The sequence below is a fragment of the Prionailurus viverrinus genome, chromosome B3, assembly GCF_022837055.1.
Source record: "Prionailurus viverrinus isolate Anna chromosome B3, UM_Priviv_1.0, whole genome shotgun sequence".
Lineage (NCBI taxonomy): Eukaryota > Metazoa > Chordata > Mammalia > Carnivora > Felidae > Prionailurus > Prionailurus viverrinus.
Window position 1 is genome coordinate 60,985,574 of NC_062566.1, and position 23,079 is coordinate 61,008,652.

At 35.9% G+C, this 23,079-nt stretch overlaps 1 protein-coding gene and 1 long non-coding RNA gene across 2 annotated transcripts in view; both read left to right on the forward strand.

Annotated features, from left to right (window-relative positions):
* The window catches only part of LOC125167496 (uncharacterized), a 421,392-nt gene that overhangs the window by 283,940 nt on the left and 114,373 nt on the right, over positions 1 to 23,079 (forward strand). The window lies entirely within an intron of this gene.
* On the forward strand, positions 2,351 to 3,728 carry LOC125167494 (general transcription and DNA repair factor IIH helicase subunit XPB-like). Its single transcript, XM_047861671.1, has 2 exons — positions 2,351 to 2,388; positions 3,293 to 3,728. The coding sequence occupies exons 1-2, from the start codon at positions 2,380 to 2,382 to the stop codon at positions 3,650 to 3,652; spliced, it is 369 nt and encodes a 122-aa protein (XP_047717627.1). The 5' UTR covers positions 2,351 to 2,379; the 3' UTR covers positions 3,653 to 3,728.

Sequence of the window (23,079 nt, forward strand, 5' to 3'; positions counted from 1 at the left end):
ATATGATGAGTTCTAAACTGTGATCCCACTCGGGCATCCATAGCTGAAGTGTTTACTGCCATTAACAAACATATCCAGGTTATGTAACTGGCCAGATCAAAGGTAGCCGGAGAACTACAGTGAATTGAGAGGTAACTGAAGGGAGACAACATTGATGTCTCCAAACCAGGCTGACCTGGTAATTTTACATTTAATACAGCCTGAAGAGCTGGACCCAGCCTGTCTCCTGAGTCCAGGATAAACCTAACTTGAGGAAAGAAGCAAAGGACCCACTAGTATCCTGAATGGGATCCTGGGACAGAAGAAGGACATTGGTTTCAAACTAAGGAAATCGGAATAAAGTGTGAGGTATTTGTTGGATATTCATGGAGTAATACCCTTGAGAGAAAAAAAAGCACGGGAGTTGTCAGAATTAGAAAGAGAACAATGTAGAGTCAAGGTTGTATTATTATTTTTCAGCTATGTAACTCATGCCTATGTAATAACCTGTGAGCATCAGCATATATTATTCCAAATACTCACTTAAAATTTTAAAATAAAGTCCTTCGAATGAAGTAAATCACAGTGAATTGTCCAACTTCCTATTGCTGTATTAGAAAATTCCTGGACTTTTTTCAAAGCCAGCTGCACTGGGGCTGGAAGGACATCAGAGGAACTCACCCAGGGAGCTCCATGGAAAGGCAGTCAGCTCCCAGCTCACAAACCAGGCCTGGGTTCTAACTGTAAATCTCCAAGCACTTTTCATACATTACCTATAATACCCTTTAAGACATGTTGGCTGAGGACTCTTTTTAAAATATATATATGTATTTATTTCCTTTAAATCAAGAATGCCTTTCTAGCACTCAGTACTAATATACCTTATGCTTCCATAACACCTCTTTTAAATAATATGTTCAAAATACATTAATTCATCCTTTGACCCATAGGAAGTAGATTTGATTATATTTCTTCATATACCTCACATTACCTGGAATAATGCCTTGATTAGAAGCATCTTTTTTCTAGTGATAAAGACACGGGATACAAAATCAAAAGAAGCCGTATTGAGTCCTGGCACCAAGCCACACTGGTATAAATTTGGGCAAATCATTTAACCTCCATGAGCCTGCTTACTCATCTTATAGTTCTGAGAAATTAAGTGAAAAATAAATATGAAGGCATTTGTAAATTATTAGTGAATTAGTAAAGTTAATTTATTTATCTCTTCAAAAAGTATCATAGTACTAATGTGTGCCAGCCATGTGCTAGGTGCTGGGGATACATCATAAACAAGTGTTGGTTCCTCCTTCTAAGGAACTCATGGTTTAGTTGAGCAAATAGACATTATACAAGTAATCATAGGCATGATGATGGTTGTAACAAGAAGTCCAGAGTACATGGGCCCATCTATGTGGCTGGAGAACAAGCTTACTGAAGGTGAAAAATCAGCTTATGGTAGCTACTCAAATTCAGGTCATAAATAAATGATAAGGCTAGGTGAAGGTAAAAACCTGTTTTTTTTTCTAATTTAATGTTTACTTATTTATTTTGAGAGAGAGGAGGAGGAGCAGAGAGAGAGGGGAGAGAGAATCCCAAGCAGGCTTTGTGCTGTCAGCTCAGGGCTGGATTCCGTGAACCGTGAGATCTGACCTAAGCCAAAGCCAAGAGTCGGACGCTTAACTGAGTGAGCCACCCAGGTACCCCAACCCTGTTATTTTTTTTTTAATTTTATTTATTTATTTTTGATAGAGAGAGAGAGACTTGGGAAGGGGAAGAAAGAGAGCAAAAGAAAGAATCCCAAGCAGGCTCTGCGCTGTCAGCACAGAACCCAATGCAGGGCTTGATCTCACAAGCTGTGAGATCATGACCTGAGCTCAAACCAAAAGTCTGACACTTAACTGAGTGAGCCACCCAGGTGCCCCAAACCTGTTTTTTTTTTAAGGCCAAGCAGAAATGTATTGAAAGAACTAAAAAGAGAACCTAGAAATTTAAATTCTTTGTCTGATAGTTTTGTCCAGTAGGTTGTAGCTCCCAAAAATTTGATTAACTGGCGGGTGGAAATAAAGAATGAGATATCTGTTTATAATGTAGCTCATGGGTGATGTCTACTTTCAAAGTAGATAGTTAATCACATTATATTAGACATTGTTGTAATATTCAGCGCCCTTGAACTGCCCTTGTAGAAAGTTAGACTCTCTTCTAACAATGTCTATTTAGCACTTCATTTAAATTAAACACTCTAAATGGAAACCCAGTTCATCCTGAAAACTTCATTGTAGTGTACTTTGTTGTAGGAAAGTCAAATTATATTAACTGAACAAAAAATGTCATAACAACTTAATACAAATGTTAAGATGGAAGAGCAAAGAAGAAATCAAGGATCACTGAGCCCCTCCTATGCTCCAGGTGATGTGTGGGTATGCTTTAACATGTATTACTTGCCTTAATCTTGTTTAAAAGGTGCGTTTCTCAGCCAGAGTGATAAGTCATGACTTTGAAATGATGTCATGAGAATGGCACACTTTACCACTGTCCTCTTTTTTTTAAGTTCATTTTTATTTTGAGAGAGAGAGAGGGTGCGTGCAAGTGGGGAAGGGGCAGAGAGAGAGAGAGGGAAAGTGAGAGAATCCCACGCAGGCTCTTCACCAGCAGTGCAGAACCTGATGGGGGCGGGGGGGGGGGGGGCTCGAACTCACGAACCATGAGATCATGATCTGAGCCGAAGTCAGACGCTTAACCAACTGAGCCACCCGGGCATCCCAGTTTTTCTAAAAACAAAACAAAAACAAAACAAAAACCACAGTTATAAGGCCATCAGATAAATTTCAATAGAGGGGCATCCTACAAAATATCTGACCGGTGTACCTCAAAACTGTCAAGGTTATAACAAACAATGAAATGCTGAGAAACTGTTGCGGTCAAATGAAACATAAGGAAACATGTAGACTAGATGTAATGTGGTATCCTGGATGGGATCCTGGGACAGAAGAAGGTCATTGGTTTCAAACTAAGGAAATCTGAATAAAGTGTGGACTCTAGTTAGTAATAACATACCAGTAGTGGTTCATTAATTGTAACAAACGTACCATACAAATGTAAGATGTTAATAATAGGGGAAATTAGGTTTAGATTATAAGGGAATTCTGTACTATCTTTGTAACTTTTCTATAAATATAAAAGTGTTCTAAATAAATTTCATTCTAAAAAATGTACGTTTTATTAATCTCATTTTACAAACGAGGAAAATTTTAGTGATTTCTCTAACATTACATAGCTAGTAAGACATTAATTTCAGCTTGCTGGCATGCAGGACGAAGAGTTGGCATTTTCCACGAGAGAAAAGCAGCAGCAGCTCTTACAGAAAGTCCTGGCAGCCACTGACCTGGATGCTGAGGAAGAGGTGGTGGCAGGAGAATTTGGTTCCAAATCCAGCCAGGTATCTCGGCACTTTGGCACAATGAGCTCTGTATCTGGGACCGACCACCCCCTGTACATGGAATACTGCTCTTCATGGGGCAAGACCCACGAAGCACGTGCACCCATTCTTCAAGCGATTCAGGAAATGATGTCCACAGGGCCACACAGGTCAAGCCTGGGTGCTCAGCACCAAAGCTGGATAGGAATTTTCCACATCATTTTCTTTCCTCTAGCATTGACCAAAGTGATCTAGGTGCAGTGTTTGTTAACTGTGTTGAAGAAAATGCATCGAGGGGCGCCTGGGTGGCTCAGTTGGTTAAGCGTCCAACTTCGGCTCAGCTCATGACCTCACAGTTTGTGGGTTCAAGCCCCGCGTCGGGCTCTGTGCTGATGGCTCAGAGCCTGGAGCCTGCTTCGGATTCTGTGTCTCCCTCTCTCTCTGCCCCTCCCCTGCTTGTGCTCTGTCTCTCTCTGTCTCAAAAATAAATAAAACATTAAAAAAAATTTTTTTTTAAAAGAAAATGCATCGAGAGCTTGGTTCTGTCTTTGTGAATCATCCAGGGCTTTTTCAAAAAGTTGGGAGACTATATTTTGGGGGGATCTTTTTTTCTGGGCCATTTTTCAATCTTGGGGAGTGGTCATTCCTGTATATAAATATTTGTAATATTTAAGGTGTATTTATGTTAATGCTCTGAATAAACAGAAATGGAACTTTTTAAAAAAAATCTTTTTGAACATACATCTGCCTAAATCCAAAGCCCCACACTCTGACCAGGGAATCTGGTTCTGGATCAAGGAAGTGTCGTTTACAACATCTTATATCATGTTTTATTTTTTTTCACATTTTTAGCACTAGGAAGTATATAAAAACATTAGACAAAGAATTCCAGTAGCTGTTTAACCAAATGTCATGCATCTCTGTTCAAGAGTTTACTGGTCACTTCCTTAAAATAAAGCCTATACCTGTGATAATAAATATGTGTTTTCTGCAGGTATTTAAACATAAATGGACACACCCACATATCCTTACAGAGAACACACACATACCCACTTGCATAAGAGAATAGCTACCTAAATGCATGATTTTAAGTTATTGTTAGTATTATTTTTTCCCCAATTAACATAGCAAACCAGAGGGAGTCACTCATTTGCCAGGTTCCGCTTAGTAAAGTATTGTTTGGACAGTCAAATAATATATAAACTCCTATTCTCTCATTGTTTAGGAAAGATATGTTCAAAATTAATAAAAATTCATTATATCTATATACCATTCATTCATTCCTTCATTCATTCATCCATTTCTAAACAAACCTAAATACCACCCAGTGTTCTCAAATTTAATCATCATCATAGGTGATTCAGGTGATGTTACAGACCCAGGATTGTGCTATAGATGATTTAACAGACCAGAAGAGGCATGTCAGCAAAGGAGACAGCATGAAGAAAAGCCCAGAAACACAAAAGTGGAGAATCTGTGCCAGAATCAGCAACTAACTGGTAGATTATTTAAATGTTCAGATGTTGTAGAACTCTTAGAAAACAAAGGTCATTGCAGACAGTTTTATAACCTAAGTATTTTTGCTTCTTTAGGGCCGATAACCTGTCTCATATTTTAAACTGATACGTATTTGTTTATTTAACAATTCAAAATCTCAGGACATGTTTACCTTCTTAAGGAAAATGTCTGCTAATTTGGAAAAACCAGTGGTAACAAAATATATTGGTACTATCTATGAAATTGAGTTTTGTCAAAATGTGGTTAAGAGTTCATGCCCATGCTTGAATAAGTCTAGGGAATTGGCAATCTTATCAACATTTTATTTTTTAATTGTGATGATGAATAATGAATTGTCAACCCTGAAAACTTTATAGTAGCTAAAGGGCCATCAATATTGCCAGATGCAAAGTTAAACCAACTTTTACAGATGAGAGATGCCTTTCGAATAGCTGTGATGAAATGTATTCCACCAGATGAATTTCTGTGATATGATTGCAAAATGAACCTCTCTCTCTCTCTTTTTTTAAACAGGCAAGGGAAGGGGGCAGTCAGTCTGAGATTTACACCTGATTTGTGTTATAGTAATCTTTGAAATTAAGAAGTGTATCCTTGCATTTCATTAAATTCTGGCTAATGAGATAACTGTCTTCCCAAGGAGGGAATGATAAAGTACTCAGGCCATAAAGCATAAATTAATACTGCAAGGTTAAACACTGGAACTAACTCATGTTTCAACAAAAGCCCCTACCAGCAGTTAAATTAACTGACATAAATACCATAAAATCTGTCTTTATTTTAGTTTCAGATGATGCTTCTTTTTACACCCCTGCTTTCAGTTTGTATAACTCATTTTTGCACATTATTGCATGCACCATTTGCCATTTAAAGAATCAGCTACAACGGGGAAAAAGATTTAAGGAATCAAATACTCCGAGAGGAAAAAGAAACTGGTGGGTCTGGGGGATATCATACTGAAGATTGTTAGTGCCGTTGAAAAATACTACAATAGACAACGGTAGTTCAAAGAAACAGTTAATTATGAGACGACCAGCCCAAAGAAATCTACTTTTTAAGCTTTTGATAGACATTTTGAAAAAAAAAAATGCCGAAGAAAACCTGTGGTGATAATAGGTTTGATATATATTCTGGCAAAAATTATATCACATTAATGAGGTGGCTTAAAGGGCTCATGCATTTTGTAGGAGGCATTTCAATGTATTAGTATAATTAGCAGTGATGAGAAAACTGTTTGGAACTGAATTACCTCTCACGAGTTCATTTGAGCTATATGAAATTACACCATGCAAGAAGGAAAATTATGGAGCCATCCAGAGAGAGTTCATGCCTGATTTGATCATAGCCACTAATTGGATGATCATTTTCGTAAAGCTTTTCAAATGGTTGACAGTTTCTGCCTCTCATTTTTTTTTTAATGGACGAGCTCTTTATTTCTTGTACTAAGCAACCAAACATAGGTTTGTTAGAGATTTGGGTGTTTCTACAGGGACCTTAAAGGTGTAATTGTCACAATCTGAGCAACCTTTGTCCCTTAATTAGCTGCTTTTGGGGAACCCCTAATGAGAGTTGCTGTTCTTATTAACAATCTTAGAGAATACCTGATGAGTGAAGCTCTCCAAGCCTGATGTATGTCAGCAGCCACCATATGACAGCAATTTAATGAAGTTAAAATCTGGCCCGGTTGGGATGGATCGAGGAGCGTTTGGGTTGTACTGCTTTTGATTCTTCTGAGTGTGTGTGTGTGTGTGTGTGTGTGTGTGTGTTTAATGTGAAGTGGGTGCTCTGATAAAGGACAACAGAAAAGTAAAGGGTAGGGGGCAGAGAAAGGAAGCTTTATTTATGGATTTACTTTATGAACTCTATTCACAAGACAGCCAATAGCCAATATCAGAGGATAATTAAAATCATGCAATTAGCTTTCTATGTATAAAGTGCTTCGTATGAATAGCATAAAGCAGCAAAGTCTTAGTATTTGAAGGATAACTAAATATCATACTTATTTTCTGCTTACCTTTTTATCTTCTCCCTACATCCTGCTTGAAACAACATTTTCATTTTAGCCATACAAGATTTTCAAATGAGATTCAATCTCGTGGTGTTAAAATTTTTTTCATTGTACTTTTTTCAAATAACATGCATGACCTAGTAAATCGGAAAATAAAGTCATTATGGAATTGTGCCACTTGTTTTGTTGCTGAAAAGAAAAGAAACATTAGGTTAATGATTTTTCAATATGATTGTCAGGTTCTAATATTATGAGAGTCAGCTGAGATACAAAATAGCACTGATTTTTTTGTGTGTGTACTTATGTGTGTGTGCATGTGTATGCATATACCTGCATGCTCATGTTCAAATTCTAAAGTGCTTTTTCTCCTGGCCAAATATTCCAACTTCGACCCTCTTTATTTGGAAATATCACCTATTTACAGCTAATAGATATCACAGGACACTTGCTCATAAACACTACTTTTGGCAATATTTGCATATGTATATTTCATGCACGAATCAGAAGGTGAAATCAAAGTTTTAGTGAGTCTTCTGGCTCCTCCTTGGATTTTCTGTGCCTCTGACTTTCCTAGGTCTACAGAGAAGTTGTTAAATTTGGCCACTCAGATAGTTGAAACCAAACATCTTTTTAGTAGGAGCAGGATATTTTACAAGTGTGCTTGCCACACCGAGGGAGCAGAATTCTGAGGCATCTGAAATTGAAATGTCAAGAAATCAGAACTTAGAGATACTGTTATTCTTAGGTAAGTTAGTTAAATTATTTCAGAAAGGAAACATGTTCCTTAGTAATAAATAAATCCCATTTTAACCTTTTTTTTTTTCAGTGCTAGAAGGGCTCATAGGGATTGATGAACAAATTGTTGGATTTATATACAAGACATATTTTCAATCTACAACCTGTTCCCCACTGACATGTATTTGTTCAGGATACCAAAATATAAAATAACCAACAAATTTCTGAGTGAAAAATCTAAAGGACATTAAAAAAATTATCTTTCTAATGGCTTTCCTTGAACTGTTGTTGTTGTTGGCTTTCTGGAAATTCTCTTTTCCTCAGCTTCTTACTATACCAACTCCCCATGGAAAGCTAAACTACCCTTTTGCATATTTTCATTATCAGCTTACTGCTTTTTTTGAACTGGAATTTGGTTACCCCTGAGTTTCCTATGTTAGTTCCCCTCTTTCTTACATTTCTTCTTTCACAAGAAAATTGATGTCAGTTTTCTGAGTTCTTGCCCTCATATTTGATTGATACTTCAGCTAACTATGGAATTCTAGGTATGAAATCATTTTCCTTCAGAACTCTGAATGCAGTGTGGAATTATCTTCTGCAATTCAGTGTTGCTGATGAGAAGTCTAGTGCTAGTTTGATTGTTATTCCTTTAGAAGTTACTACTTTTTTCCCCAAGAGTATAAGGATACTATGTTTTCTTAGGCTCATGTATTTGAGAATTTGTTGTTGTTGTTGTTGTTGTTGTTGTTGTTTTCTATATACTAGCACACATAAACGGAAAATCTGGCTGGACAAAATCCTTAGGATATAACATTTCCCACTCAAATCTTCAGCTTTACTTTGCAAGGTAGAAATCTGATACTAGTCACACTTGTATATTTTGGTAGGAAATTTATTTATTCTGCCTGAAAAATACTTGCATGGGTTTTTTCTAATCTTTGTGTTCAAATATTTTTCAATACATATATTTCTATTTAAATATATAATTCCGTTGATTATTTCTGAGACATTAGTTGTTTATATATGCCTATGTAAGCAATATATTCAAATATTCTAAGCACAGGAAAGTGTCTTCAGTCATACTCTTTGATTATTGTTATTCGAATCCTTATGCTTCCTCTTCAGGAACACCTGAGTGCTGACTTCCCCTCTGACCATCTCTCATGTGCATTCTTTTCTTCCTTACTATTTTCATCCCTTTGTTCTTTTCTTCTATATTTTGGGAAAGAATGTCAGCATTTTCTTTCTTTTTTCCCCCACATTGCTGTATGAGCTTCCACAGCAATAATTCTAATCGGCTCTTTATTAACTCTGGAACAGACTTGAATTTTTCTATTGTATGTTTTAGTCTCCTTAGGCTTTCCCTTTTCTCACTTCTTATTTTATCCTGTTGCTGTGTGTATCGGATTCTTCTCTCCATAGGATGTTCTGTTTCTGTTTTGTAGGGGCCAAATAATCTTTAATCATATTGAGAATGGAAGAAAAGTTTAAATATTTTCCTTGGTTTCCTAAAAACTAATATTTTAGTACTCAGTGGTATCTCCTCTTCACTCTTGTTTTCACAGTCCCTAAAGTGAATTTTTTCCTCAAATTAGTTTCCCACTACCCAGTATAAAAATGTACGTGTATCTGCAGCCATTCTTTCTACATCACAGCTATTAATTTTATGAAATCTCCATTCCATTCCATTATATAAGGTACAACTCTAAACTTGTGCTCTGGAGCGAGTGTCTCTCGTGTGTTGATGTTTCTCTTCTGCCATCTTCACAGACCTTTTTTTTTCATGTTTCGTTTATTTTTGAGATAGAGCAGGAGTGGGAGACAGGTAGTGACAGAGGGAGACAGAGGATCTGAAGCGAGTTCTGCACTGACAACAAAGAGCCCGATGAAGGACTAGAACTCACAAGTCATGAGATCATGACCTGAGCTAGGCACCCCATTCACAGACGTTTTTAGAAGCATTGTCTATCTTCCTAGTCTGTATTTCCTCAGCTACCTCAGCTTCCTGTCTCAGGAAGACTGCTGCCTCATATTTCCACCAAAGTCACACTCATCCAAGAGAGTAACAGTGTCCGTGCTTCTAGTTCAGTGGCTCTTTTTCACTCCACATTTCATGTGACCTCTCAGCAGAATTTGAAATATGATTGACTATTCCCTTTTTCTTGAAACACTTTTAACCTATACCTATACTTTTAACCTATATACCTATATCTGCCTATCTTCTTCATCTTTTTATCTATTTAGGCCTTTGCTATTTTTATTATGGATTTCTATAAGTTTTACATATTATGGGTATTAGCATTTTGTCTGTGACAGAAAGCATTTTAGGGAAGAGGTATAGCAGGTCACATAAGTCAATATAATATGGGTACTTATTTAACAAACTGAGACGGAAGATACTGAAGGAAATTTTTTAAGAAAATAACTTTTTTCCACTTCAAAAGTATATAGTTCTCTGAACTTCATGGTCCTATAAATTAAATCAAATGAATTATATGCACAGGCATTAATTTTTAGTGGCTCCTCTTGGGAAGATAAACCGCTGTTTGGCAATTTATCATTTTATCATACTAATTATACTAGAAAATTTCCTTAACCATTTGCCTTTAAAAAAAAATAGGTGGAGAAAATATTTGGCAAATGTAACCAGTTGATGAGAAATATGAATAAGTCTCCATATTGTTCTAATAAATATAGTTATTCAATTGTATCATCAGAAGACAATACTGGAATAAAATCAAGGTTTTTAGGAAGATGAATTAGGGAGATTAATGTTGGGTAGGCAATCAGCAGTCTCTGCTATAAGAGCAATACATGAACCTACTTATTCATTAGTGCCGGTTTGAGATAAGGTTGTCAAGTGGAGAAAGTTGGCATTCAGGCCCTCACACTCCCTGCCTACTCTGCTAAACTAACAATTTTCTGTGGCTCACTACTCTAGATAAGTTTTTATTTTTACTCAGTATGCACCAAAGCATGCATATTTTCTTCCTGCATTGTCTGAAATAAGCATAAGCAACCTTAGAGACCACAGGAGTAGAGAATAATTGTATTGATTTTTTTTCCTTTCAGAGTTCTCTTAGCTAAAACAAATACTTACAAAGTCATACATAAAAATTAGCAACATAATTATAACCCATGTAAAATGAACTATTCGTAAAACATCATCATACACATCATATTCTCTTTCATGTTAATCTTGTGAAATAATAAATATTATTATAATCTCCATTTTAGAGATAAGACATTCAGAGATAGTGACATGCCAAAGGTGATGCACCTCATAAAAGGCAGGTACAAACAAGACTTGAAGCAAGATCCTCTGACTCCAAAGGCTCTGATCATTCCATTATAATATGCAGTCTCAACTGGCAGGAACTTAAAAAGGTAAAAATGTTATGAGAGAAATTAATGGTTGCCTATTCTATATCTGTTCTCCTCTTTTTTGTTAACAGATCCCTCATTATTTTCAGAGGAGTGAGGCACACAGCTTGAAGACTGCACTTCCATTTGTCCCTTGCCAGTGAGAAGCAAGCGAAGTAATATAGAGAAATGCCGGGAAGGCTAACTCAGGTGGAAGATGTACTTCTTCAGGCTCCTTATTCCTTTTTCTTGCTGCCTGAAATTCTCCAGGCACCAGCCATCTTGATCCCTAAGGTAGACTTCATTATACAAACCACGTGCTAAATGGCAGATAAAAATATAGAGTCATCATAGCACCTCTGGTCTACCTACCTCAATTAACTTTCTTTTACTTACACACAACAAATTACAAATAGCATAAAATGGAGTTCTCTTGGTAATTTCTACTTTCTCTTTATCAAGAGCTGGAAAAAGAAGAATAAGTCCTTTGGTTTCAGCCTTGATTATTTGGCGGTTTGTGTTACCTGTAACTGAAAAAAAAATGAATTCATACAGATATATAGTACCTCATTAAATCAGAAAAAAAAATTCATGGATTATAGATGAGCAACATCTAGAATAATCTTCTGCAAAATGTTACCTAGGGCTAGCTAAATGTGTTTTAGAAGCAGAAAACAGCTTTTTTTGAGTAACAAATTAATAGAATTATGGAATTTAAAGTTTATTAGGAAAAGAATTGGATGCTTTGTGGTAATTATCCAGCATAGGGAGAGTTTATGTATAGCAGTTGTGCTGCCGGCAGAAAGCTGGTAGGTAGATTGACAGAAGAGTTATTTCAGAGCCAGGCTGCTGTGAATGTAGAAATAGCCTCAATCAGTTCATGCTCCTGAGGACAAATGATGATTCCTTATTATGCTTGAACTATGATGAAATCAGTGAAGGCATCGTGGTAAGAAGAAAAACCATGGGGATGCTATTAAGAGTTTAGCAATTCTAGTTTGTGTGGGAATATGGATTCCACTTACCAAAAATAATAGCATATAGGGAAAGAAGACAGAAGTTACTGTCATTGTTTTTGAATTGCTCCCAAGCTATTCCATTGTGTCATGAATTTCAAGTCAAATTTCATGTTTTTAGTATTCATTTTATTAGTGTGATGTATGTGTAGTGCCACAATATTACTATAATGAAATAATATGATATTATGAGTTGTCTTCCCCAGATCTAAAGTAATACTTGTAAAACATGTAGTGGAAATGCACATCAAAGTGAGAGGTAGAGAAAGAGCAAGAGGGAGAGAAATGGAGAGGGAGAGAGATTGCTTCTCTCCCGTTACATTCCTGGGTCATAGTGCAGTCTTGTATCAGTGCTCCTTTGCTCATAGGCCATCATTATTGTGTCCAGTTTTAATTTGTGGTATACCCCACCATAAATTAGGCTTGTTAATGCAGCGGTATACTAGTATTACTGCTTATCCACTGGACACCTGAATCTTAGTTGTAGGGTCAGGTAATAAAGTGCACCCGATCTGGATATTTATCTATCAAAATACCCAGAAAGGTTCTTCAACTGATGATTTCATGGAGAAAACCAAAGAATGATTTGAAAATGGCTGAATCTGAATCTACACTCTGGAATAAGAGCTACAAACTTATTTCTAGGCAATTAACTTTCTTTTACTTACACACAACAAACTACAAATAGCATAAAATGGAGTTCTCTTAGGAATTTCTACTTCCTCTTTATCAAGGACCTGGAAAAAGCATTTTGCCATAGGAATGTCTCTGTACTGGTTCAATTGGATTCTTTTTCAAGATTCAACTGACAGCCAATTTGGGTGTCACTTCCTTACATCCATGGGAGACAATGAATGAAATTTAAGGTCTTCAAATATGGGTACGGATTAGATGATGGATTGAAGAAAAGGAAAAGGCATTCCAAGCACTATGAATATCTTTTTTTTTTAAATTTCTTTAATGTTTATTTATTTTTGAGAGAGAGAGAAAGACAGAGTGTGAGTGGGGGAGGGCAGAGAGAGAGGGAGACACAGAATCTGAAGCAGGCTCCAGGCTCTGAGCTGTCATCACAGAGCCCGACAAGGGGCTTGAACTCACGAACTGCGATATCATGACCTGAGCTGAAGTCAGACACTTAACCGACTGAGCCACCCAGGCACCCCAGCACTATCAGTATCTTAAACAAATTCACATAGCTAAAAATGAGAGTTGCATGATTATTGCATGAGGAGCTAACTGCCCAGACTGGAATACATGCTCATATTACGTGATTATGGTAGAAAAGTTTGGACAGGTGGGACAAGAATCTTAGACAGATATTGTAGGTAGGTTTGTATTCCAAGAAGCAGAAGCCTTTCTAGGTGTTAGAGAAAAGGGCCTCATGACAAAAAAAAATGGTATTTTTCAAATGCCATCTCACTTGTGCAGAGGTTGGAATGAAATGAAAAAGACTGTTTAAAGGGAAGTTTCAGCCAAGAGGATTTAGTTATAATTCAAATATAATTAAGAACTCAAACTCTGTGAGCAAAATTGGAAAGCCACAAATGTACAAAGGAAGAATTAATTCCACCTAGTCCCTTCACCAAATGAGAAAAGGGTATGGAAGGGCAGAGTCAAAGAAATTTAAAGTGCCCCTTAATAAGGTTATTGGATTTATTTATTATTTTTAATTTAAGAAAGGGAGAGAGAAGTTACAATGTACTGTAGACTCTTCATTTATTTCAAACACACGGCATATGTGAACCATGCAGGTCTTGTTTTGCTTTGTCACATTGGCTAGAAAGAGAAGCATCTGTTTAGATAGACACTAATTTTTCCATCTGATGACTTATATATACGGTGGGACTATGGGGATTGTTTTCCTATTATGAATAACTGCAAAGGTTCATGGTATGTCTATATGGAATCATGAAGTCAAGTTGAAACCCAAGTGTTTATCTTCTACACCTTTCCTGCTGTACACAAAATTATTTTCATTTGAGTGACATAATTAGTGCAGAGTAGAACTTACCTAGAAATTATAACATGATCAATGATCTCAGAGCACTGATTGCTAAATGACAAAACAGTCTTATTTTCTGTTTCTCCTAGAAGGATAAGCCAGGTGGGCAAGACATTTTGCCAACTCTGCTTCACCAAGTCACCCCCCAAGCCCTTCAATCCTAGTAGCTAAAACTACTTTAGCAAAAGAGCTTCACAGTGATTAATTTGATCTCCCTTCCCACCACTTGCAAAAATATTCTTTATCTATCACACATTGATGCTCTTTGATGTTATACAAGAAGGAGTTTGTGCTTGGTAAATGGTATTACACATTCATTTCTAAACATAGTGTCTGGGAAAAGCTGTTGAGTTTATCAAAAATAGGAAAGACTTTTACATTTGGGACTGAGTCATGTAGAAGGAAATTGCTCAGTGTTGGAAGTGATTGGGGATAAGGAGTACTATCCCTTAACCTTGGTTCATTTTTCTCCTAACACTTGATCCTCCCCTTAGGTAATTGCTTATTGACTGCTTGTTGATCCCCCACTGCTAGAATGAAAGCTCTGTGAGGGTAGGGAACTGGGCAGCATTGTGGATATTGTCTCAAAGAATCTAGTCACATCCTAGATGTGAGTCCTACAGGCAGGCCTAATTTGTGTGCAGTTGCTAAATCGTAACCCTCTAGGGAGTGGTGTGTGGCTTTAATAACCATGATTTCAAGGGGAATGCTATTGTTTGCATATTTAGATAGATAATTTGATTTTTCTGTTTTATACTCTAAATGAAATAACTCAGGAAAAAAATGAAGATCTGGGATTTTCCACTTTAATATTGTGCATTGACAATATCTTTATAATTTGGTGTTATAATTATTCTTACAGGACATTCCATGCAAATGCTCTTACATGGCTTATTTTGCATAGTCTGAGAGCACTTACAAAATCAGTTTTTAAAACTATAATAAGCAGCAGTCCAATAAAAATGTGTTTAATCTGACTTAAAACATAAGTAGATTCTCCAGTTTTCCTCTTGCTTTCATAAATATTTGCAAGTTGCCTCTCCAGTCTAAGATGTCCCAGGGAATTCACTACTACCCAGGGTGTGTATCTACTATCCATCTGCATGGAGTAAGGTGACTGGTGAGTATCATAGACTGTAATACACTAAAATGGCAATAAACAGGATAGAAATGAAAGAACTGGAGAGCAAATAGAGTAACATTTTATTTCTAAGAGCTAGTAAATATGTACAAGAATAGAGGCATGCTGGTGATGAAAATCTGTTGGGGTGTGTGTGTGGGTGTGTGTGTGTGTGTATTGCTTCTCGAATCAGGTGGGTAAATAATGATAATTATTTAAGAGTTTCTTTCAGATTCTCCCTTCCCACAGGACCAGTTTAGATAGATCTGCATGGTGTTGTGTCTTATCCTGTTTTGTTTTACTTACAAAACACTGCTCCCCTTTGAATTTTCTTGACTCTTATTTTTATCGTCCCAAAGGACAATTAGTCATGCCCCTGAGAAGCCCAGTTCAAAGTGTAATGTGTCATTATACTGATAGTTTTTTTTTCTTTTCTCTTAATATCAGTGGGAAAAATCTTAGTGTTCTGTCAGATCATTGCTGCTTTATGTCTTTGACTAAAAAGTCATCATCTTTTTCCTTCTTTTAAGAAAAAAACTGAAACTGTATTTAAAGTCATTTTATAAATTCAACCGAGTTAAAAAGATATATTAGTTCTACTCAGGATTGTTTACCCTGATGGAGACTTACAGCAGAAAAAAAAACCCACAAGAAATTGTAAGCATTATTCTATTTGTTAGGGTGGTGAAATTTAGAACTTGTATTTAAATATGGGTGTATCTGACTTTCTGAATATTTAGAATCTCCCACATAAAGAAGTGAATCTACACTGTACACAATAGAACAGAGACAAAAAGATCAGCTTTGCATTTGCTTCTCAACCCCTCTCTGCACATTACAGATAGCATTACCTTTCTGAGTGATGGTAAGCAATAATTTTAAATAAATTGCCCTTTTTTAAGTGTACTGAATTGTTGGTCTGAGTTGGAGTAACGATAGAGAACAAAATGGTTAGAAATTCTGTTTCAAGGTGGGCGTTCAATTTGAGTACTGGACATTCTCATTGTCAGTTTGAAAGGGAAAGGTGGAGAGAACATTTTCATTTTAACTTTTACTTCTTTTTTTAATACATAATTTTGAATTGCTTTAAGGAAGTTAATTAGCAATTTGTTTTATTGGACAGAAGTTTATGTATTCTGCTTTCTAAAAATATGGGCATTTGCGGGGAACCTGGGTGGCTCAGTTAGTTAAGTGTCTGACTCTTGATTTCGGCTCAGGTCATGATCTCATGGTTTGTGGGTCCAAGGCCCACATCCTGTTCTGTGCTGACAGCAAGGAGTCTGCTTGGGATTCTGTCTCCCTCTTCCTGTCTCTCTGCCTCTCCCCACCATGCTCTCTCTTTCCCCCTTTCTCAAAACTAAATAAGTAAACATTTAAAATTTGGGCGTTTGTGTCCTATTATTGATCAATGAAAGCTTATTAATCATAATAAAACTTCATTAACTCAAGATTTGTTATGTTATATAAATTAGTATATTTTTCCTCATCCCTTGTCAATGAAGTTATTCCACACATGTGATACCGTTAGATTCTTTTATCACATTCTACATTTCATTCTGGCATTCTCTGATCTCTTAAACAATTTTTTAAAAATTTGCATACTTTGAACTGTAAAGTTCACTCTTTGTACTGTAAAGCTCTATGAGCTTCAACAAGTGCATAGTTCATGTATCCACCATGACAGTATCATACAAATTAGTTTCAGCACCGCCCCCCCAAAATCTGTGCTTTACCTATTCAGTACTCCCCCTTCCCTAAACCTTGAGCAACCATAGGTTATTCTCTCTACAATTTTGTCTTGTTGAGAATGTCATATAAATACAATACAACAGTATTTAGATTTTCAGACTGGCTTCTTTCATTTAGCATTTAAGATTCATTAAGTTTTGGGTTTTTTAATGTTTGTCTTGAGAGAGAGACAGAGAGCACACGCAAGTTGGGAAGGGGCAGAGAGAGAGGGAAAGAGAGAATCCTAAGCTGGCTCCTTGCTGTTAGCGCAGAGACTGATGAGGCACTTGAATTCATGAACCGTGAGATCATGACCTGAGCCAAAATCAGGAGTTGGGTGCTTAAATCAACTGAGTCAACCAGGGTTGACTAAGATTCACAAGTTTTTTTGGTGAGACTTGATATTTCATACCTTTTTATCATTGAATAGTATCCCATTTTATGGATGTACTTCAGTTCTTTTACCCAACCAATCTATTAACCAATCTATTAATTACCCAACCATCTTAGTTGCTTCCAGTTTGGGGCGTTTATGAATAAAGCTTCTGTAAACATTCCTGTGCAGGTTTTTGTGGGAATATAAGTTTGCAAATCAACTGAGTAAATATCTAAGAATGTGGTTATCAAGTCATATAGTAAGGCAGCATTTAACTTCATAATTAACTGCTGAACTGTTTTCCAAAGGGACTGTGTCATTTTGCGTTTTCACCAGCAGTGAATAAGAGTTTTTCTTTCTCCACCTCTTTACCAGCAGTGGGTGTTGTCACATTGTTTTTGTTGTGTTGTGTTGTGTTGTGTTGGATTTTAACCATTATAATAGATGTGTAGTGGTATCACACTGTTTTGATTAGCATTTCTTTAATGACAGTTGATGTTGAGCATCTCTTCATGTGTTGCTTGCCATTTGTATGTCTTCTTTTTACAGCTTTATTAAGGTATAACTGACAAAGTTGTAAGATAGGTAAAGTGTACAACATGATGGAAGGATTCTCCCCATCAAGTTAATTAACATACAGCTATCACCTCACATATTTACCTCTTTTTGTGAGAACATTTAAGTTCTACACTCTTCGCAGATCAGCTACACAGAACAGTGTCATCATTTATAGTCACCATGTTATACATTAGATCTTCAGATCTCATTCATCATATAATTGAAAGTCTGTACCCTTTAATCACCAATCCCTATTCCTAGCTATCCCACTCCCTAGCCCCTAGCAACTACTTTTTTACTGTTTCTATGTGTTTAACTTTTTTTCAGATACCATGTATAAGTGATCTCATGTAATATTTGTCTTTCTCTGACTTATTTCATTTAGCATAATGCCCTCTAGGTTTATATGTTTTGACACAAGTGATAGGATTTCCTTCTTGTTTAAGTTGAGTGATATTCCACTGTACACATATACCACATTCTCTATATCCAGTCAGCCATCCATGGACCCTTAGGTTGTTTCCATACCTTGCCTATTATGAATAATGCTGCAGTGAACATGGAGGTGCAGGTATCTCTTCAAGATAATGGTTTGTTTCATTAGGATGTATACCTAAAAGTGGGATTGCTGGGTCGAGTGGTAGTTCTATTTTTTATTTTTTTGAGTAGCCTCCATATTGTTTTCCATAGTTGCTATACCAGTTTACATTCCCATCAGTAGTGTCCAAGAGTTTACCTTTCTCCACATCCTCGTGAGTACTTAATTCTTGCTTTTTTGATAACATATTTGAGGTGCTATCTCCTTATAGTTTTGATTTGCATTTTCTTTATGATTAGTGATGTTGAGCATCTTTTCATGTATCTGTTAGCTATTGTATGTTTTCTTTGGAAAAATGTCTATTCAGGTCCTTTGCCTATTTTTAAATTAGGTTACTTACGTTTTTTGTTTGGTTGGTTGGGTTTTTGTTGTTGTTGTTTTTATTTTTAGTATTGAGTTTATGAGTTTATTATATATTTTGCTTATTAATCCTTTTTTAATGTTTATTTTTGAGAGAGAGAGACAGAGCATGAGCAGGGAGGAGCAGAAAGAGCCCCAGACACAGAATCTGAAGCAGGTCCAAGGCTCTGAGCTGTTAGCGCAGAGCCCAATGGGGGGCTCAAACTCACGAGCTGTGAGATCATGACCTGAGTTGAAGTCAGACGCTTAACCCGCTGAACCGCCCAAGAATCCCCATATTAATCCTTGTTAGCTATGGGATTTGCAAATATTTTCTCCCATTCTGTGGAATTCCTTTTCATTTTGTGGGTGGTATCCTTTGCTGTACTGAGGCTCTTTAGTTTGATGTAGTCACATTTGTTTATTTTTGCATTTGTTGCCCAAGCTTATGATGTTAAATCCAAAAAAATATTTGCGAAGACCAATGTCAAGGAACTCACTCTCTGTGTTTTCTTCTAGGAACTTTATGGTTTCAGGTCTTACATACAAATCTTTGATCCATTTTGAGTTCATTTTTATAAGGTATAAAATAGATGTCATGTTTCATATTTTTGCACAAGACTTCCCAGCTTTTCCAGCACCATTTATTGAAGAGGCTGTCCTTTCCCCATCATATATTCTGGGCTCTTTTTTCATAGATTAATTAACCAAACATGCCTGTGTTTATTCTGGGCTCTCTTATGTTCCATGAATCCATTGTTCCATTTAATTACTGTAGCTCTATAATATAGTTTCAAATTAGAAACTGTGATGCTTCCAGCTCTGTTCTTCTCTTAAGATTGCTAAGTATGATCTTTTGTTGTTCCATGCAAATTTTAAGAATTTTTTTCCAGTTCTGTGAAAAATGCCATTGGAATTTTGATAGGTATTGCATTGAATCTGTAGATCACTTTGAATAGTATGAACATTTAAAAAATATTAATTTTTCCAATCCATGAGCACAGAATGTATTTCCATTTATTGTGTCTTTTTCAGTTTCTTTCACCAATGTCTTACATTTTTCAGTGTACAAATCTTTCACCTTTTTGTTAATTTTTTTCCTAAGTATTTTAGTCTTTTTGATCCAATTGTAAATGGGATTTTTTAAAAAATTTCTCTTTCTGGTAGTTCTTTGCTAGTGTATGGAAATGCAACTAGTTTTTGTATATTTATTTTGTATTATGCAACTTTGTGGAATTCATTTGTTAGTTTTTAACAGTTTTTTTGGAGTCTTTAGAGTTTTCTATATATAATATCATATCATCTGCAAATAGAAACAGTTTTTCTTTATCTTTCTGATTTGGATGCCTTTAATTTCTTTTTCTCACCTAATTGCTCCGGCTAGGACTTCAAGTACTGTGTTATTTTTTCACATTCAATTTAATACTCTTTGTCAACTTGCAAAATTAATTACAGTGTGACACTGGGAAGCATGGGGAAGCATTACATGTGTATAGTATTGGGGAAGCATTAAGTGTACATAGTATTTTGAGAAAAATTGACATCTATATAATTTTCAGTCTCATTATGCATTTATTCATTTTTTTACATTATTTATTGAAAATTTGAAGTCTTATTTATGCAGCTTCTGATTATTATTAACTTTATTCTCAGTTGTTTACATTTTTGTGCTATTATGAATGGGATTTTTGCTTATCATATTTTATTTATGGTATGTAGAAAATCTATAATTTCTATTCATTTTATAATTGTGCTGTTTACTGAACTCTCTTACTATTTCTAATAGTTCCTCAGTTTATTCATTTGTTTCCTAGGAAGTGATAATATTGTGTATTATACTTTGATGATGATGATGATGACGAAAACGACGACAATGATGATTATGATGAAGGAAAAGCTTTGATTCCTTACTATATTGGTGGTTAAAAACAGTGTTTATGAACAGACACTTGAGAATCAGGAAGAAGTGAGTTTCTGCAAAAGCTATGCTTTCCCCCCTTTTTTCTTACATTTTTTAATCTTCTAAAATATATTTTTGTAAGTGGTGTTTATGGGTATTCTTGGCTTAGACCTGTCATTAATGGTAAAGCCTCTAGAGCAGGACTTCGAGCACTGATATTTCATCAGTTAATGGTCCTACAGTGTGTCTATCCAAAAAAAAAATGCACAGTCAAGTAGATTCATTTACAATGCAAACTGTTTTCTCCACTTTAAGGTTCACACTGAATTTTAGCATTTTAAAATTATCAATAATTTTACATTACTATGTGGTATTCTCTAACCTAGTATTTACAGATCTTTCATGGAACTCTTATTAATATTACAGAAGTAGTGTGTTCTTTTGAAAAGTCCTCTTGTATTTTAATTTCTGAATCCAGGGATGGGTCAATTGGTTGGGTGTATGACTTCAGCTCAGGTCATGATCTCCTGGCATGTGAGTTCAAGCCCTGTGTCAGGCTCTGTGCTGACAGCTCAGAGCCTGTAGACTGCTTTGGATTCTGTGTCTCCCTCTCTTTCTGCCCCTCCCCTACTCACACTCTGTCTCTCTCAAAAATAAATAAAAACTATAAAAAATTTTTTGAAAAAATTAAATTTCTGAATCCATATTCATGTCATAATGGCTGATAGAAATTTTTGTCTGACTTTGTTTTCAGGGTTAAATTAGTTTTTAAAACAATAAATTGACACTATTTTATCCCTTTGTTTCACATTACCTATTGAGAAAATATTTTATATGGCATAGGAATATCTGTTTTTTGAAAGTTTTAGTGAACTCACTTGTGGAACTGGATTTGTGCTTATATCAGTTAATATTTTCACAACATATGTTCGTTTTCTTCCATGATGACTGGCAACTTTACAAGATTTTCCATTAATCACTTTTAATACTATTTGCTTTCTTTAAATAGCTCATTTAATTATGATTTTCAGCTGTATGTGTGGCAGGTTTTAAGACTGACTCACATATATTATTTCAAAGAATAACACATTTTTTAATTTCAGCAAAATCTGTATTTTTTTTAATTTTCTAATGTTTATTTATTTTTGGAAGAGAGAGAGAAAGACAGAATGAGAGCAGGGGAGATGCAGAAAGAGGAAGACACAGAATCAGAAGCAGGCTCCAGGCTCTGAGCTCTCAGCACAGAGCCTGATGAAAGGCTCAAACCCACAGACTGCGAAATCATGACCTGAACTGAAGTTGGATGCTCAACCGACTGAGCCACCCAGGCGCCCCAGCAAAATCAGTATTTTTAAATTTCTAATCTCTATTTGTATGTATCCTCCTCCTACTTGGTTAGGTTATACAGAGAATTATTTCCCAAAGTAGGTTCCATGGAATAGTGAGAATCAGATATAAAAAAATTAGGGAAAAGATCTATGGTCAGAGAGGGGTGAAATGGAGAATTAAACAAGTTAGAGGTTTTTAACTCCTAGGTTTCTTTAATGTTGATTTACATTGTAAATCTAGATGCAGCATTTGGAAAGCTTTTTTGATGAGTAACTCCTTATTTTTTCAAAGCACCATTCAAAAAGCATGGTTCTAGAGGTTTGTCTAATTAAAGTACTTCATTCAAAAAAAATCACCTCTCAATGCAAATATCTTTTTTCTAACGCATTGCATTTGGTTTTGTCTTCACATTTTTTGACTTCAATTTCCTTAGTTTTACTTTACATTTATTTTTCAAACATCTTGAATTGCAAAATTTGCTCAATTTTTACCTTTTCTCACTTAATAAAGCATACTGACAACTCTCGATACTCCAAAAATAAATAATCAAATTAAAAAATAAAAGACATGAATAGACATTTTTATAAAGAAGACATACAGATGGCCAATAGACACATAAAAAGATGCTCTACATCACCCATTGTTAAGTAAATGTAAATCAAAACTACAATATCACTTCACCAGTCAGCCTGGCTAAAATAAACAACATAAGAAACAATAGGTATTGTCAAGAATGTGCAGAAAAAGGAACCCTCTTGCACTGTTGGTGGGAATGCAAACTGGTGTAGCCACTGTGGAAAATAGCATGGAGGTTCCTCAAAAAATTAAAAATAGAGCTTCATTATGATCCAAGAATCACTTTACTAGGTATTAACCCACAAAACACAGAAACATCAATTCAAAGGGATACATGCATCCCAAAGTTTATAGCAGCAATATCAACAATAGCCAAATTATGGAAAGAGCCCAAATATCCATTGACTGATGAATGGATAAAGAAGATGCAGTATAGGGGCACCTGGGTGGCTCAGTTGGTTAAGTGCCTAACTTTGGCTCAGGTCATGATCTCGCAGTTCATGGGTTTGAGCCCCACGT